Source organism: Dermacentor silvarum, chromosome 2 (assembly GCF_013339745.2).
Source record: "Dermacentor silvarum isolate Dsil-2018 chromosome 2, BIME_Dsil_1.4, whole genome shotgun sequence".
Taxonomy (NCBI): domain Eukaryota; kingdom Metazoa; phylum Arthropoda; class Arachnida; order Ixodida; family Ixodidae; genus Dermacentor; species Dermacentor silvarum.
The window spans coordinates 54,193,337-54,212,600 of NC_051155.1; the positions used below are offsets into that span (position 1 = coordinate 54,193,337).

The 19,264-nt window shown below is 47.3% G+C and overlaps 1 protein-coding gene across 6 annotated transcripts in view; it reads left to right on the forward strand.

Moving 5' to 3' along the window:
- The window catches only part of LOC119440036 (uncharacterized), a 120,077-nt gene that overhangs the window by 32,128 nt on the left and 68,685 nt on the right, over positions 1-19,264 (forward strand). For all 6 annotated transcript variants that reach the window (XM_049661322.1, XM_049661320.1, XM_049661325.1 and 3 more), the window contains exons 5-7: positions 6,415-6,489; positions 11,146-11,365; positions 12,348-12,461. In XM_049661322.1, the coding sequence (XP_049517279.1) occupies positions 6,415-6,489; positions 11,146-11,365; positions 12,348-12,461 (409 nt within the window). The remainder of the gene's footprint in view (positions 1-6,414; positions 6,490-11,145; positions 11,366-12,347; positions 12,462-19,264) is intronic.

Below are 19,264 nucleotides of genomic sequence, written 5' to 3' on the forward strand. Positions count from 1 at the left end.
ATCGCGCTCCACTGCAGACGCCTCGCCGCAGCCTTGAGCTCGTGCGAACGGGCAGCTTGCGCGTTTCACGCTCGCTGGCGTTCTCCCTATAGTCTGAATAAGTGATACCATGCGAAAGCGGTATCCACCTACAGCGCTAAGATATATCGGGCTAGTTAGTTCATACTGAAAGAAGGGTAAACTGCACGATAGGAAAAAACGCATACGACGAAACGCAGAAGCTGCATTTTTAAGTGTCGTGTGTTTCTTCCTGCCGCCGAAACTTTTCACGCAGTTTACTTTTACCATACAGCAGCTTGGCACGTTTTCTCGCTGCTTTTACTTGCTTGACACTTTGCTCTGGGGCAGTTATACGCCAGCTAGCGAGACCAAATTTGTTATCCACCAAAATAATAACAAACTTTCTTGTAAACCAATGAATGCTTTATTAAGGAAAACGAAGTAAAAAAACAACTGTATATGCCCCTATATATAGCTAAGACTTAAACTGTCAGAAGAGACATAATCTAGGCAAATGATTTGGGCCTACGTGGAAACCAACTCCACCTACAGCAGCTTGGCACGGTTCCTCGCTGCTTTTACTTCAAGACTGGATCCCCGCCGCTGCTCCAGGAACCTTGCCTAAGAATGCATTTTTATGCATGGTTTCTGCAAGGTATGCGTGTATGCATGCACGTGACTAAATAAAAATTAGCATAGCTTGAACAAGTGGCGCAAGGCTAAAGAAACAGCGGAGCTGATCGGCACCTATCTGGTCCTGGCCTTACGGGTTATGCTTTTCCGGAAGTTATTGATTATTGATCGATTACCTATTGATTGACTATCGCAAGGTATTGGCCACATATTTGGGCTAGACTAAGCACTACCGAGTCATCCCCAGCATTTTCCGGAATTTATTGTTTATTGATCGACTAGCTATTGATTGGCTATCGCGAGGTGATGCAAGGCGCAGCTGTGTGCAGCGACGTCATCGCTAGGAAAGTTTTTGCGAACACTACGTGGGGAAGCAAAAAGCTTAAACAGCTCCGCTGTTAAAAATTTGGTGCATGCACTCAGTTCCTGAAAGCGCAAGGGGCACCAAACACGACTCAGCGTATTCTCTGACAGCTCTTCTAAGATGGCCCAGAACAGGTCACCAAAGATCTCTCTTCGTTTGCGTTTTTTTTTTTTCCCGCTTGGTTCGACAGATACGAGGGAAGGTTCGGGAACACTTTCGGCATCGCACCCTCGGCAAGTGTCCACTTGTCTCATGGCACTTCAACCGTCTATCCATTGATAATATGCACAAATACTTAAAGATGTCCTGCTCATAAAAGTGTCAGTCACACACGATGGATTTCGTAGAGAGTTCCCGCTCGGCATGAGGAATCGCTCTGTTCAACGCCGAGCGAAGTGTCGCATTGCTGGGAGCACACAAGAAGTGGCCTGCCAAACTGTCGACATCGTTCGATAGCCGCTTGTTGCAGTCAGGAACGGAGCATGTCAGCATCGTCTGCTAATATCCTTAACAAATGTGGCGAAGGCTACAGTTTCGCGGATGACATACTTCCTGAAATCCGCCCTCAACAACCAACCACAGAATACACCAGTGCTGCACCGTGTGTTTCGTCTGGCTAGTTCGCGTAGCCGGCTAGTGGGGAAGTGAAGCTGGGTGCGACGGGGCAGCGCCATAAAGGCGCGGGTGGTTGGCGGTTCCACGTAACGCCCCCGAGTTTTACAACTGAAGATAGTCTAGTAACGTTGGTTCGTGCATCGTGCTATGATGCACGAATACTTCAATAATATGTCCTTATTTTAATTCGAACTTCTTTTAATATAAACAAATTTTTGGGCCCCTTCGAGTTCGAATTATCGAGATTCGACTGTATATTCAAATTACAATCTGACGCTATCACATTTGTAGGTTGTGATTAAGTCGTACTTTACGATTTTTCTGACGCATTAAAAAATTAAATTATGGGGTTTTATGTGCCAAAACAATGATCTGATTATGATGCACGCCGTAGTGGGGGACTCCGGAAATTTGGACCACCTGGGGTTCTTTAACGTGCACCTAAATCTAAGTACATGGGTGTTTTCGCATTTCGCCCCCATCGAAATGCGGCCGCCGTGGCCGGGATTCGATCCCGCGACCTCGTGCTTTTCTGACGCATTTTACTTTGAGAAATTCAATTAGTTCACTAAAGCCTCCGCGCCACGCGGAGGGCCTGTGTGGTTGGGGTGGTTTGGGATCATTTTCTTAGCCGCGGACGTCGTCGTCGACACCGACGCCGGATTTCTGTGACACGGGGCATTAACACTATTGCGTTAAAAGTTCTTGAAACTTGTCGAGTTCAGTCTTTGGCCTATATGTCTAGAATGCAATGCAGCCGATCTCTGGCAATAAAAAAAATGAACTAGGCTCGAGCAGACGTCAAAATCTGTGACGTCATGTTGAGCTGGGCAGCATTACCATAGATCTTTCATTTTCTCTGTGTTTTTCTAGCTTACCAACACTCTTTTCACTGTAAAAGTGGCTTTTTTTGATGTTGCAGAAGGGTAATTTACTAATACAGCTCAAATATATTTTTCTCTGTTCTTTTTAGAATTAAATCAGTCCAGTAACCAGTCGATCAATATCTCAGATAATGAAGCACTTTAGGTGCTACTTCTTCCGATTGCGTGCAGCAGTGTGGCTTTGGCAGGGTTCATTGTAGAAGCCGTGTTACGGGGAAAGTAATTGAGACTGGGACTTGGTATTCATGCATGCATATTGAAATCTAACTGTGGATGCAGCACTCTTCGAAATGTTATTAGGATTGCAAACTGGCCAAATTGGTGACGAACCGTCTTCAACAGAACCACTAATAACAAAGACAAGCGAAGAGAACGCAGGACATGTGCTGAAAGCATAGGACAGCACACGTCCTGTGTTTTCTTTGCTGTCAAAAATGGTTAGAAATTTTAAAGGGCAACTCCGGGGATTTTTTGACCATGTCAAGGTAATGCAATATTTAGGTTTTCGAGAGCCCACTGTCATGCGTCTGATAGTAGAATTGTTCCACAAATTCTAAAATTTTAGATAAGCAAATAAGCTGAAACACGAAGCCGAAACCTGACCGAGCAGCTGAGCGAACCTTTTTGTGTGACGTCACAAGAGTTACGTAACCCAGCGGGGAAGGTGCGCAAGGCATGCCAGTCTCGCCTGCGAGTGCAAACAAAAGCGGCGAGAAGCAGGCAGGTGCTCAGCTGATTCGTGACCGTGCCGGACCTTCGGGTGACAATGACAGCTGCACCTGCTTTTCATATCTGTCAAACAGTGACAGCTACGATTCCGACAAATTCAATAGCCACGAATCGCCGTTCGCATTCGACCTGCCACCATGAGAGCCAGCGCACATGCGCAACATATCGCACTGCAACATGAAGACCAAGGGCAGTTTTAACCACTGATTTTATACGGTGCTGCTTGCTGTTTTAGGTGTTTTACCCCTTCTCAGGGAAATGCTTTGCATACTCACTATAAGATGTGGAGCACGACCTTCCAGATTTGTATTCTGCAAGAACACTGCTGACACTCCAAAGCACCGACCGGTGCATCTGTTTGCATCGGCAGGTACAGCGACCACTTGTCGTTCGCTTTAGATATAATGCTAGCCGCTTGTCAATGACATCACCTAATGTCAGAACATAGCAAAGCACGCAGATTTTGTGCATGTTGGCACCGCTGCATCAATCTGAGTCTCGCTGATATGAGCGACCACACATCCTTCGAAAACAGCGAGCGGGAGACGGTAGTACGGGAGCGTTGCTATGTTACCTAGTTATCATTCTTCGTATTCTCTTCATGCACAGCAATTGTGTTGCGTAATGTAGACGTAGATTAGGACGTTGTGCATATGATTGTTCATTTAGAGAATGTAGTTTTCTTGTGGAAACGCCGATGCCGGTACAATCGACTCTTGTTACAACAGACCCTCATAACCTGCCAGAAAATTTCCGTTTTATCTGAAGTCCTTAATACCCGAAACGCTTCACTTCTGAAACTTTGTTGGTCGTGATGTCCAACAACGTTATTGCAAAAGTGAGCGACGGACATCCAAAGGTAAAAAAACTTTTTCCTGAAAGGTGAAGCATCGATTGCAATAGAAAATTAGTAAGCAGCTATACGAAGTAAGGCCGTATAAAGTTGTAAACATTCGCTTACTAACTAAATTAACAAGCACGGTGTCACGCGCGTACAGGTAAACATGAGCACATTTCGCTCGATGACCGCAGAAAGTCGCTGTCAAAACGCTGCAGTCAGGAAGCGTGGCAGCAGCAGTGAGCGAACTAAATGCCAAAAGCACAGCGCATACGAAGCTACCGGCGCTGAGTGCACTTTTTTCTTTCTATATAAGATCGCTTTCAAGATATGGCGCCTGGCCGCTCCGTAAGCAGCAGCCACCGGAGGTGAATGCCCCCTCACTCTCCCTCGCCTCCCCATCGTGCCTTGCGTTCGAAAGAGACGGCGCGCTTCCACTCCGCCTTCCTTCCTTCCTTCCTTCCTTCCTCCCTCCTCCCTCCCTCCCTCCAACCCTCACGCGCGCGTGCGTGCGATTGAGGCCGCGATTGGCGGCTGACCCTCGCAAGTCTGTTGTCAGCCCGTGTCAACATGGCATAAGTGGGCTTTATACGACTAATTTTGAAAAAAAAAAATTGCACTAATTTCGTTCGCTGTAGTCAATAGTCCGTTGTAGTGCAGTCCGTTAAAAGCAAAATTGTTGCATTAATAAAATAGGTAGAGCAAACTAAGGTTGAAATATGGTCCGTTATATTCGAAAGTCTGTTGTACGCGGGTCCATTGTAACGAGCGTAGACTGTATTGACACCGTTGGCAGCTGAACTAGGAGGTTGTTTATGCTGCTGTATCGAAGGGGCTTCCGCTTGCTGCCCATTTGGGATACGAGGCAAACAGTGCAGCTCTGAAGATAAATAACGAGTCCGCATAACAATACGTAAAAATACACCCATGTACATAGTCACATTTAATTTGAGGAACTGCCGGCGAGTGCAAGTGCAGCCTTTGAGAACAGCAATGTACCAATGTTGATAGCCCACCGTGTCGTCACTTGTAGCTTTTTGTGTGCACTGTGCAAAATGAAGAATGGTTTGATTCAAATCCGTATGTTTGGAAATTGGTCACTATATTTATGATGCTAGTTTGGCACCCACTTCGTATATTTATACATATGTGTGTTTTGTATACTGGTTTATCTATTTTAATGTAAACAGACTTACTAAAGAACTCCATTCGCGGATATAGAAGTGGTGTCATTTCAGCACTTTTCCTTGAAGAAATGGACACTAGGTACTTGCAAGACAAATTGCAGAGTGATGTTTGCTGATCAACATGTGGCGTCCTCTGGCATGAAGGCCAAAGGCAACAATGATGAGGATGGCCTTCACGCTTTTGCATGGTGCGAGACTGTACACACTGGTGACATCGAAGACTAGAAGGCTGGTTGTTTGTGGTGGTTACTGTATATGCTCCCACAGGGAGCAGTGTTGTGTGTTTGTTTACCATGCACATATCCATTCGCTGATCGCGGTCACGTGGTTCAAGAGGCAACCGTGCAGCATGCAGATAAACAAAATTGGCAATGACCACCACATCACTGCAGCTAGGCGCCTTCTTTGATGGCCAATGTTCCAAAAAAATGCTTCCGAAATAGAAATGTCTTGTTTTGTTTTCTTTTGGTACAGCAATCACGACACACTTGTTTCATATATTGTATTCATTCGGGATCACTGATTGGCATGTGTTTCGGCAGATGACGTCACAGTGCTATGCGTGGCAAACGATCCTGCATTAGGTGATGTCTTGGCACAAACCACAGGATACTTCTATTTGTTGAGAAGAAATTGAATAACTACGTTAGCTCGTGGGCGTTTAGTTCATAATAAAGTTGTCTCGGGCATCCCAGATAAAGCAGGTCGACCTCACGGGTCAACACAATCTCTTGTGTCACGACGAGCTTGGCTCGTGCGAACGTGGCATGTCTTCCCTTCACAACTTTCATTCAGTTCGCGCACAAGGTGGTGGACCTCCGTCCAACTCTGCTCCCTATTGAAGCATATACAGTAACTGTAGTTCGTGGCAGTCGACGCCATGGCTGGTCTCCTTCGATGCCCAATTTATCACCACCTCCACACAAACAGAATTTCACTAATTCATAATTAATCACTCAAGAGCATGTGTCCCACCTGTGAAATTGAAACCGAGCAGTTATGAAGTGTTAGAAATTTAGCAGGAATCCTATGCTTAGCACCAGCTTTGATTGATATACCAAAATCTGCGGTGAAATGCATTGATGCTCCGGTTAACACTTGTCGGCGCTCCCTTACCCGCAATGCTTCCGCAGTGATATTGAAAGAGCTGCCTTGTGTCTGCAGGCCAGCATTGTGGTACAGCCTAAGCCTGGTTGCGAGCTCTTGGCATTACTATCGCCGCAAGACAAGTTTCCTACGGTGAGTGTCGTCCTTCCTTTTACAGCAGGCGGTTGGCTTTGCGGCACACTGCAGCAATGCCCTCTGCTCTCTGGTTGTGCTTAGAAACCCCTTCCCCTCTTGGCCCTCACCTTCTTTCACTGAAAGTAAAGAAATGCTGTGCAGTTGTTTAAAAATTGTTGTTTGTTCAGCCATATACAATTGAAGAGTTCCCTTACTTCCTTATAGGGACTATCATGCACCAAGATTTAAAATTATGCAAATGCCACGGTGCTCGACATAACCAAGGTAATGTTTGCCGTCGCTTGGAGACACTCGATTATTTTTTGCATTGTGCTTAAATAAATAATTAGTCTCAATTAATTTATCAACTTCTATTATATTTAGATTAAAAGTGTCAATGAGAAGATTGTAGAGCAACATGAAAGACTCCCGATACATCTTTCTGTTGCTCAATACGTGCTACATAAGAGTGTTTTTCCCGAGCGTTAAAGAAGCCCGCGAATACACCCAAAACTGCAGCGCGACTGGCCGCTCGAGGGACTTTGCGTGTATTCGTGGGCTTCTTTCACGCTCGGAAAAACACTTTTATGTAGCACAGATTGAGCGAAAGAAAGCTTTATGTGGAGTTTTTCATGTTGCTCTACAATTTTCTGATTTACACTTTCAATCCAATATTTGAGATGTGGATAATTAATTAGGACTAATTATGCACCTAGGCGGAATGCACAAAATCTGAGTATCTCCATGCGACGGCAAACAACATTACTTTGGTTCTGTCCAACTACGTGGCATTTGCATATTTTTAAATCTTGGTGCATGATAGTCGGGACACTCTGTACAAGCTATGCATTTCCTTGGAGAAAGTTAGTCGTATTCCGCGCTGGCCCACCCCCAAATTTAAGTTGGCCTACCCCACGGAGTAAGATAAGACAGGAGTGCCGACTCTGCTCGTCTGGAAGGGACGCATTCTGCAACGCCGGCTCCTGCTTCACGGCGTGTTCGCCAGACGGCGCTACGAATGATGAAAAACTGCAGTGGAGAGGCGGGCCCAACAAACCGAAGGAGCAAAGGCCTCTCGCGGCATCTGCTTGCCTATCCGTTTTGTCGTCTGCTCCGCGCACGCCCTGACGCCTGTAGCGTACATAGCTCTTGCGGTTCACGGAGTGACGTTAGCAGGAGAAACAAGTCATGTATAATTTTATTTTATTTATTTTATACAGGCCAAATGCAGGGCATTTGTCAGGTGGCCTACATGGAACTTTACAAGGCACAGGAACAGAAAATAAACAAATTACGGAAACTAAGACGAAAAGAAAAACTATAGCAAATGGTAAGGCGATATAATGGCATTTCGGGTGGTCTCAAGCAATGACAGACGACAGCGAAAAGAAGTTTTTATGCAAAAGCTGACGTTTATCACTCTTTTTTTATCTGAGCACGCATCAAGTGCTAAGATGCTTCGCTTGCTTCTTTGTTTCTCGTGGTGCTTTTCGTGTCGCCCGGTTCTCTTGCAAGCAGAATCCCCACATTCTCATTAAACATAATAATTGGAAATTCCTGCCAGTGTTTCCTGGTTATTATTTCGCAAGAGAAGCTCTGATTATGTGTCTTTATAACTAGGGGAATCATCTCCAAGGCGAGGCTGAGAATTTACAGGGTAGCCACAACGTTTCGTCCGTACAGGAAATCTTTAAATGTATCGTGGCAGGAACGTCCACCCACCACTGGCAGGTCGTTCATTAAGTCATCCCCGCCATCGGTGCCGTCCGGGTCGCCTACGTCCAGGTCATCCGCCTCGGGCTCTTCGGCAGCAGCGAACCCTGCATGCCTAAAGCAATGCGCGATGGTTTCTGGCTTCACCGCTTTCCATGCATCGGCTAACATGTGGATGGCGGCCAGAAGGTCGACCTTGTACACCTTCCCGCTGTCGAACAAGACGGTGCGGCTGAGCAGGCGGGCACGGTCCTTGTCTTTCTTTCCCTTAGGTTCGGCACGCTACCGTGCTCTGACTCTCTCTAAGTTTGCGTATGTATCTTTCATTATGGCATGTCTCTGGACAAGGAAAGACACCTGCACTGTGTGTAGTTAGCATGACAAATTTAAATATTCTTTAAGCAATGCTTGCAACTGACCCGCGAAGCCATCTGTCTGCCATTTGAACTCTCAATGCCCATTTTGAGAGCGAACGACTCCGCCTTTTCTTTTAACAAGTCTCCCGACACGGGCAGGTTCTTGGCCAAAACTCCTTTGAGCCACAACTGCAGAGCCTCTTCAAGGGCTGGATGAACGCCCTTACTGTCGTTTTTTTGGCTCTTGTTGTGGGAATTCTCAAACGCTGACAGTATCTTCGCGCTGTTTTTGACATAGTCAGATACCGTTTGCTTGGAGAGGTGGTATTCTTTGGCGACATCAAGCTGCGAACGTCCACTCTGTATCAGCTTGATAATTGCAGCTTTCTTCTCCAACGTCAGGGTCGTGTACTTCCCACGCTTCTTCGCACCGCCTGGCTCTCGCGATGGCACAGATGGCGGAGCCATGGCGTCAAGCACGCAAAATTCGATGTTGTAGTAGCCACAAGGAACCACACAACGTCTCGATGCAGCGCGACACAACACGTGCGGAATGGCGACTGAAACAAGCTGAAGAAGCTACAACAATAAAAAGAATCCTTCCTTCGCCTCCTCCTTTCCCGTCCCCAACGGTGTGATGACGATAGTAGTGCTGACCGAAGACGGAAAAAGTAACGTCCCGTGCCGCGTTTTCCAAGTGCGCTTTCTAATCTCGGAGGCAGCAAAGCCATTCGAAGACCAAATTTAGCCAAGCTGGCGGAAAATCCAATATGGCGGCTTCCACAATGGTTGGGAGCGTAGCTTTAAACGAGCGATTTAGTCCGAAAAATCCAACTTTCAGGGGCAAATTCGTCCGAAAAATCGGTCAAAAAAATGCATTATGTGTCTTTATAACTAGGGGAATCATCTCCAAGGCGAGGCTGAGAATTTACAGGGTAGCCACCCGGTATTTACACTGGCTAACCTCCTTGTCTTTCTTTCCCTTTCTCTCTCTCTCTACATTATGGCATGTCTCTGGACAAGGAAAGACACCTGCACTGTGTGTAGTTGTAGACAAATTTAAATTGACCTCCTCTCGTCCTTCCGCATTGGCGTCTACTGGTTCCTCCTGGCATTCAGCATCATTGAGCTACGCCAGGCTTCCCTAAACAAATTGAAGGAACAGCTCCGCTTCGAAGTCGAGGCACTTGCTTTACATCTAGTAGGACATCGCCTTTGTCTTTGCTGAAGTAACTATCAAGAATAAGCTGCTGCTCGAAGTGTCGCGAACATATTTTGTCCATTGCTTTAAGCGCTCGCTTACCTTCAGGAATTTTTTGACGCCACTGGTGCAGTAGTTAAAGATCAGATGGCGCCGCGATGAGCGAAAACTTCTCGCGTCCTTTGCCATACCCAGATTTACAGCCGGGAAAAAAACACGTGTCCTGTTGCTCAGTCTCTTCACGCACAAGTATCAAGATACCTTGTTCCATCAGGCATGAATAAACATACTGCAGACATGGTAAACTAAGCGAGGAAGACGAAAATTTCACACGTTCGCTTCCGCGCAGACGTAGAGTGAAAAACAAGTGCTTCTGTTGTGTCTTTTTGTACAGCATCATTTATCGTCTGTTTCCTCTAAAGACATCTAAAAATGTTTGGTATGCGTGCATAAAAGCGCTACCGCGTGTTTATTTGCGCTTTTATTATTTGTGCGCATATATATTTGTGTTTCATTGCTGTCAAATTGAGATGGCCGAGGGTCAACGTTTGTAGCAGACGACACGCTCTACGGGTGCCGCGCTGCCGGTTCTGCGCCGTCGTCGCCGCCGGTCTCCGCCACTCAGCGCATGCGCACATGGAAGCAAGCTGTTGAGTGTTTTCCACGCGCCTCGAAAGATGGCGCTACGCGATGTATAATTTGCGTTGCATGGTTTGTCCCGAGCGAATGCGTTGCGCAGCGGCGTAGTCGGCGCTCCTGTTTATCTTACTCCGTGGCCTACCCCTACTATAAGCTTCCCTATGCATTTTCTATGGAGCCCTATGTATCCCTATAGATATTCCCTCTGATAAATTTTTTTAATTTGTTTATCTCGTATAAAGCTACCAATCATCTACATTTATATTGTGATGATTAAGCATTTTAAGTTTGCAAATTACGTATTTTTGTGCAGCTACAAGGCATTACACTTTTCGCTTGACGGACCTGTGGTACTCGCCAAAGAATGTTTACGCATTAAAAGTAGCGTTTAGCTGACGACTTGTAGCCGCTTGTTCAACCTGGTGCAAAACATGCCAGCATATCGCATGCTCGACACAAGCCAGGCTTCACAGCTCCGCAGACCAGCGCGAGCACGTTTTAGTGCTCGCGAGCACTCAAACCTCTGAACGAACTTCTACAGGACGCAACAAATTCGCAGCACCAAAACAACCACACGGGACGAAGAAGGCGCGCAACCGGAAGCGCTGCTGGTAGCGCGACTCGATCGCAGCGCTAGAGTTCTCGCGACCGTTACGGAGTCAATGTTTTCAGCGGAGCTGTGACACTGAATTGGTTCTATTAACGTTGATTCGCACACCCCTAGTGAGTGTGGCTGTATTGAGGACCTGTGTGTCCTGGCGACAGTCTGTGCAGCCCCACTCGAGCGCAAGTGACAGCGTCCCCATCACTGCTGCTGTCCCGACGCTGGGGAAAAATGGAGAGGACGAGGAACAAGGCCACGTAGCTGAGGGCGACGCTGAGGATGTGCTCGCTCGTGCGCAGGAAGCGATCCTGCTTGTTGACTTGGAGACACTGCTGCTGGACTGGCAAGGGTCTGCCTGGCTATTGCCTCTCAGGATAACAGGTGCGGTCTCATCACTTCCAATGCTCATTCCTCTCCATTCAGCAGTGGTTGTAGAGATGCAGTGATGAATATGTTGAGGAAAGTTCAGTTTGGTGGCCACGTGTTCTAATTCAGTCGGTTTCAGGGTTCATGCATTTGGTGCACATGATCGTCGGCGGTAATTCGGTGATGATGCTATTTCTTTTAGTGCAAGTTCAAATTATTATGCAGCAAAAGTGTGACTTCGTTATATCTAGTTTTAAAGGGCCCCTCACCAGGTCTGGCCATTTTGAGCTGACAAGCGCAATGCATACAATGCGCACTAACGATCATGTGTGCGAGCTATTTCATCGCTACGCGCCGCGAAAAGAACTGAAATTACAAACCAAACGCCATTTGGCCCTTCTCCTCGCGGGCGCCGCGCTTCCAGCTGGAGAGTTGACATATATGCGCCAAGTGTGCCTACGTACTTGTATATGATGTGACGTCGCTCATAGTGACATGTGACACTTTGAGAATTATTCAAGGCAACATCTGTTATTTGTTTGATCTGTTGAAGTTTAGAGAAATAATAAAACCTACAAGCCGAATGGATGCATTTTTTGTTTTATGTTTTACTTTGTACTGTAGCGAGAGAGGTGTACTTCCGTTTCGTCTGCATGTTCCTAGGTCGTGCAGCTCCAGGCGCTTAGAGAGAAACTACGTCATTTTGTACTGTGTTCCAGCGCGCAGTCATGCTCTGTGATTTGCTTGCGTCTGCCTCAGCGTTCGTGTAGCACAGGCATATACCCAAGTTAGGTGTTCTCATCATGCACAGCGTGCAAAATCGTGCACTGCGTAAAATGTTTGTTAAATTCTGTTAACGTTAAAAAAACACCTGGTATAAGGATCTGCACGTGACTGAAATCGAGTGTGGAGCCTTCTGTGGCATGTCGTGTGACATGCACCATTCATTTGGTGTGTAGAAAGCTTGCATCCCACAACCTTTCGGCCCATTTTACAGATAGTGGCCTGGTCTGCCTTGGGACTGTGCTGCCATCTGGTACTGTACGTGATTGGAATGAGCGTTTATTCAGCTGGCTTGTACACAAGTGGATGGAAGACCACCAGAAGAATGGTAAGGGTGTGCCTTTTGTTGAATTTGGCGGCTTGATCCTTGGCCAGTTGCCTCCGTGCACAGAGCTTGTTTTCTATACAATCGAAACCCGGGATAATGAAATCACACGACTACAAAATTTTTGCGACAACGAAATATTAATCCATCCCCGGCAAACGCTCGCAGGATTCAATGCATTTCGTACCTCTCGACAAATACATGTTGCTAAACTGCAATCCCTGCAAAAACGAACATTGACGGGACGTTTCCCTACACATTATCTACTCGCGCAAGGTCAGCAGACTCCAAAAAGCACTCAAATGCCGTTACTTCACACTTAAATTGTGTAAAGTACCACCATATTGCGCTTGCGTGGGCACCGCCATCTTTGTTTACAAAAACGACACAGTGCGTGAAGCAGCTGCATGTGCTGGAAGTTGTCATGGCCAACGTATTGCTTGTTTAGAATGCTTTTTCTTTCTTTCTTTTTTTTTTTGTTTATGTACAGCCGCATCGCCATCGACCTGGGTTGGGCAGATTCTGCTGCCACGACCACCAAAGAACCGTTTAGTAAGAGGGACGCGCGTAAATCAGACGCTGATGCCGAGAAAACTGCCGACAAAAAAAAAGGTAGCTCCATGTCGCCTCCAAAATGCAATGTTTCTTGCTGTTTGTTTGTTTTTCACATTCCTTGTCGTGGAAACCGTAATTGGTATCGCTCGAGGTGGACACCTAAACTATGCCAAAGCGCAAGCGCGCATAAACAACACCGTCCAGAAAGTGCAAAGTGTGACCATGTAGCATGCCTACGACGTATCTCCGCTAGTACGGAGGTTACATTTCTCTGTGCGCGTAGTTAGTAACTGTCGCAGGTAAGAAGCGCGAATGAAAGAGGCGTGTGCGGAAAGAAGGGTGAAAGAAGGAAGAGTCGCACCTCCGTTGCTAGGCGACACTTTTCTGGGCGGAGCATGCGCTCGCAAAACCTGATGCGTCGTCGCCTCTGTAATAAATGGAAAAAACGTGCTTACCGCGTTTTTCTTTTTTCTTTTTTCTCGGGCACCGTCTCAGGTTTTGCGGACCCATGCGCCATGCGGTGTCCGCTCTCTGTGCCTTGTCATCTGCTAGCTTACTGTTTCGGCTGCCGCGAATGATACACGGAAATTTAAGAATCCTCAGGTTACGGAATATTAGTTCGTAGTACTGAGGCATTCTTAACATGACAAGGAAACTTCGTTATTTCTGAATTTTCGCATTAAGTTTTCGTATTGCTGACTATTTTTTCATTCGTACTGTGTTACTTGCGCGTGCCTAGCCGTGCAGCTAGGCACGCGCAAGAGAGAAAGGTCAGTGGAGAAATGCGAGAGTGAGCTGCTGCTCGAGTGCAGGTGTGCAGCTACGCGTGGTGGTGAGAAAGACCAGTGTTGCTCGACGACGTATTTCACGCGGGGACGCGGGAGTTTTGAACTGCCGCTGCGAACGACTACTTTGGAGACGAATCTAGTGGTTCGTTATATCCATTGGCAGGACAATTTCACTTTGTCAAAACGAGGTTTTAAATACACGAATCCTGACAGGGGTTTAAAGGGGAATTTCATTTGCTTCGTTATATCTATTATTTTGTTATATCCCGTTTCGTTATCACAAGGCTCGAGTGTATTTTAATCTGATAGTGTCGCTGAACAATTGCAATGTGGCGTGTCCACAGCCACCTACAATAGGCTTCTTTAAATCATTGTCAATGTGGAGCTAGACAAAACCAGATCAAGCGACCACACAACCCTATTCACACAACCCTAGTATTTACCAGAGTCTAACGCACACCTTAAAAAAAAATTTAACTGAAAGCCACATAACACCGCTGTATTGCGGCGAAGGTGATATGGGATACAGTGCAGTCCACTTATAACGATATCGAGAAAAACGAGAAATCCGATCGTTATAACCGATCATCGCTATATCTGGACTGCCGGAAAAAGAAATGCCGAATATACCTTTGGCAGTCCTGAAACCGAAACTGCCACTTGCGATAAAAAATCGACGTCGTAGAAAGTAGGCCATGAAAAATAAAACTTTTATTTATACCTCTAAATAGCGTCTCAATTGTTAGGCACGCTGAAATAGAAATCTGCACTTGCTTTCGCGGAAGTTTTGGATTCACAACCGTCGTGTGCATCGCGTCCATCTGCTGCGCGAACACTGGCGGCTATAATTTAGCGTGCATGAATTCAATGAGCTACTCGATCGACGACGTTGCACTTTCGTTGAACCTTGGGGTCGGTGTCAAACATTGGCCATTGTTAATCTCGTCGTCACTGCTGCTGTTGTCGTCGCCTCTGTCGCACAACACCGCCGTCCGTCGTGACAACGATCGCCCCGTCGGAGTTCTCTTCGCAGAACGAGGCAGCACTATTTGCACTCAGAAGCTCCTCCGTCGAAGCAACACCTATTTCGTCGTCAGTAGCGATGTGCTCACAGAGTTCGGACACCACCGTGTTGGTTTCGCCCATGGGGGTTTCGTCGTGGCGCACGAAGCCCGCCTTTTCCGTTGATCGGCATGGATACTGCTTCTAGCCTTCATGATCGTGGCGCTCCCGGTTTTCATAATTGTCGATATCATCCACTGCGCGAGCTCGTACTTCGAGTCCTGCAAAATTTGCAGCTTCGTCTCGAGAGACGCTGCTTTGCGCTTTGTCGGCGCACCTCCCGCTTCTGCCGCGGTGCATTTCCGTGCTCGCTGAGAGGGAGATTGTAAAGGGAGCGTAGGCCGCGGAGGCGCCGCTTGCTTATCGCTTTCTCCCCCCTATTGCAAAATCAGTTTCGTCTCAAGGGGCGCACCTGCCGCTGCTTCCGTTGAGAGAGAGAGTGCGGCAGGGAGCGCAGGCGCCCCTCGCCAGAGGAAGCGTTGCCTTCGCTTATCGCCTTTCTTCCGCCCTAAAGCCCCTCCATACGCGTTTTCGCCGGCGGTGGCGCGTGGATGGAGGGGCTTTATTCAGCCCTCTCCTCGCGCGACTGCCGGTGACGCGGGGGCGAAGCAGCTGGTGCCATCTTGTGCATGCTGCACCAACTTGTGATGCTCTCCGTGGTTTTCGCAATCGGCACGCGGGCGGGATGCGCTGCGCGGTAATGGCGGCAGATACGAACTCGCGTAGGCAAACTTTTCGCCCCGTCTCGGTTAAGGGCAACGTAGGAACGCAATTTTCACGATTATTCTGCATGAAAAACACCGCCCAGAAGCAAAATTTCAATCGTTATATCCGATATGCGGTGAATAATATATCGTTATATATGGTTTTTTTTCTCGTAGCCCCAATGCATAAGTTGATACTCTTAGCTCGACTCATCGTTATAACCGATATATCTGAAGGAAATCAAGCCTCCCGTTCCATAGGAAAAGGGTTTACTATTATAAATAAACCGTGAAACGACTCCGTGGGTTAGCTGCTGTTGCGCGTGGTCCCAAGCACGAGCTTCGTCCTCTTCTTTGTCGCGCTTGTTCCAACAACTGCCCCGCGCGCAGAAGTTCACAAAAAGTTTGATTCCAGCGGGTACAGGTGTTGAACGACCCGTATAACGGTAGATCCGCCCAGTAGTCTCAAGGTACAGGTTCTTGTCTTGCCATCCCTTCCTTTATGGAGCTCCTCTATTCGAACAATGCTCCATAGTTGCCGGGGCTTGCTGGGCTCTTGTAGAAGGACGAGGTCACCTTTCTTAATTCTGTCGAACGGTGTCGTTGACTTGGAGCTTGACATTGTTCTTAACTCCGAGAGGTATTCTTTGGACCAACGTTCCCAGAAAGTTCGAGTTTTTTCTTGTTGTTCCCACATAGGCAGTATATGGCGACCATCGGCTGTGATCTCGCCGCGTGTTAGGTCGGGAAGTGCAGATATTCGCTTTCCAATGAGAAAGTGAGCCGGGGAGAGGGGTTCCGGATCTCGACAGTCGCTATAAAGGTATGTGATTGGCCGGGAATTGATCACAGCTTCTACTTCAGTTAAAGTTGTTTGTAGCTGTTTCTCCGTAAGATATCCCTTGCCGATGCACTTCCTCAACGTCAGCTTGACCGACCTGATAAGTCTCTCGTAAAAACCGCCCCACCACGGTGCATGATCGGCGATAGATTTCTATTTTATGTGATGGTTCGCGATGAAGTTACAAACTTCTTCTTTTCTCAATGACTACCACAATCTCGAAAGCTCTCCCTTGCTCTTCTTGAATGCTAAGGCGTTGTCGGAATATATAACAGAAGGAAGTCCCCGCCGCGACACAAAGCGTCGGAAAGCGTTGAGAAAGCTTGTGGCGGTCATGTCTTCTACTAGTTCGAGGTGAACAGCTCTAATCACGGCGCACGTGAACAGGAAAATACACACTTTGGCGTAGTCATTTGGATGTTTAACGTAGAGGGGACCGGCGAAATCTAGTCCTGTTACTTGAAAGGGGTTCCGAAGCGGTTACTCTTTCAGGTGGTAACGGTGCAGTCACTTCGGAGAAAGCTTTGACGTAGCGTTGGCACACGATGCATCCTCTGATGACCTTCTTGACTAGCTGCCGTCCTCGTTATATCCAAAATCTTTCCCTTATTTGTACAAGTGTATCCCGAACTCCTGCATGAAGAAGTTGCCGATGGTGCTGCATGACGAGGGGCTCGCAGTAATAGGGGTCCTTTGGTAAGACGATTGGATGTTTTTCAGAGAGATCAGAGAGATCGCCATGTTAGCTGCGATCTCTCGGCTTTGCGCTTGAGCTTGAGCGCTTCCATGGTTGGACTCCGCGATGAGCAGCCAAAGGTCGGTACGATGAATCGGTAGGCAGAACCTTGGTACCATCGATGTAGTTCGCTGTTCCGATGAGTTTTGGCACCACTTGAAGGAAATCAAGCCTCCCGTTCCATAGGAAAAGGGTTTACCGTATTTATTCGAATCTAGGCCGATAGTTTTTTTCAAATAATCACATACGAAACTCTAGGGTCGGCTTAGATTCGAGGATTTTAAAAAACGTGCCAGTTTTTAACTGAAACTGATAAATATGGTGCATAGTTGGCGCCATCTAGAAAAATCAGTGTCGCAGCCGCTACTAGCCGCGCCAGTAGCCAGCTGAAGTACACGAGCGACGTCGTCATTTTGACCTGCGTCGTATCGGTAGTATCGGTATGGTGCAGCATCGGCGCGGTGTGGCGTTATCGTAATGGCACCAAATGGGCGATGCCACTATAGTGCCGCTTTCTAAACGAATACTGTATTTACTCGAATCTAACGCGCACTTTCAACACGACCCTAAATCTGCGTCGGCATTTCAAAATGGCCACCTCGCACGCGCGTCGTGCCTAGCTACCGTAGCATGCGGAAGCTTCCTCCGTGTGCTGCAGTACACGTGCTTAGGCAATAGTCTACCGTCTGTTTTCACATTCTCAGCGTCTGCTCTATCTATGAGCATGAAGTACCGAGTTCATCATGCATGATGCCGCATTTAAAAGGAAAGTGATCATCTGTGCGGAGATGGACGGAAATCGGGCCGCATCACGGGCGTTCGGAGAATCCGAAACTTGCGAGCGGGACTGGCGCAAACAGAAGGAGAGGATTTTCGCCAGCAAAGCAATGCGGAACGGTTTCAGTGGACCGAAGCAGGATGTAATCTGCGACGATCCACTCCGGCGATACGATCAGGCTTGGCCCTATCTTGAAAGCAATTTGCGACGGCTTAAGTCCGCCGCGCGCCATGTTTTCGCCGCATTGAAGCGAGAGGCATGCTAGCACGAAGGCGCGCTTCGTCTCCAGCGTTTTGACAGTTCGTTTCCGCGGTCAACGAGCGAGATGTGTTCATGTTTGCTTGAGCGCGCGTGACACCGTGCTTGTTAATAGCGCTCTACTAATTTGCTACCGCATTCGATGCATCGCCTTTCGGGCGAAACTGCGACATTTTTTTATTTATTGCAACATCAGTGCATCGGGAGGAAATCTATTTTTCCAAATGACAGAAAGTTGTATTTCAGTTTGAAAGCATGAGGTGCGCGGTACTGGTAAAGGACTTTTTCCTCGCGGAAAACGGGTGCGCGTTACAATCGAGGAAGCGTGAGAATCGAGTAAATACGCTAGTTGTGCTAGCCGTAGAGGCATCGTCAAACGTTCAAGCTGGGCGGAACTTCGGCATCGGTCTGTCGTTGGAGGGGGCCATGGGAGATGGTTTTTGTGTGCGCCGCAACGTGCGCTCCTTCCAAAAATGCTGCATCTCTAATGCGCTGGATGGTACTGAATATAGCGCACTGTTTGAAGATGTCAGCAGTAAGGAAGATAGCGACGAGGCTAGCAGCGATGGTGACAAAGAATGAGCTCGGCATGTTCAAATTTAATAAATGCTGTTTCATTTTGCAAATGCTGTCCTCGCTTTTTCGTTCGGCCTATATTCGAGGTAAGCTTTTTTTTTTTTTTTTCGGACTTCGAACTTTTGGGGGGTCGGCTTAGAATGGGAGTCGGCCTAGATTCGAGTAAATACGGTATTATAAGTAAACCGTGAAACGACTCCGTGGGTTAGCTGCTGTTGCGCGTGGTCCCAAGCACGAGCTTCGTCCTCTTCTTTGTCGCGCTTGTTCCAACAATATCGTTATATGTGGACTGCACTGTAATCGGCTGCTACGGTGCAACGGTGCACATTTTTCTTGCTAAAGAATCAAGTGCGCGTTAGATTTCTATGTTGTTTGGGAGCTTTAAAGTCATTTATATTTTAGTTTTTTACTTTGGACACATAGAAAGTGGTGGGCGCTTGTTTGACTTTAGGGCGTGTTAGAATCGGGGCAAATACAGTGCAGTCCACTTATAACGATACCACATGTA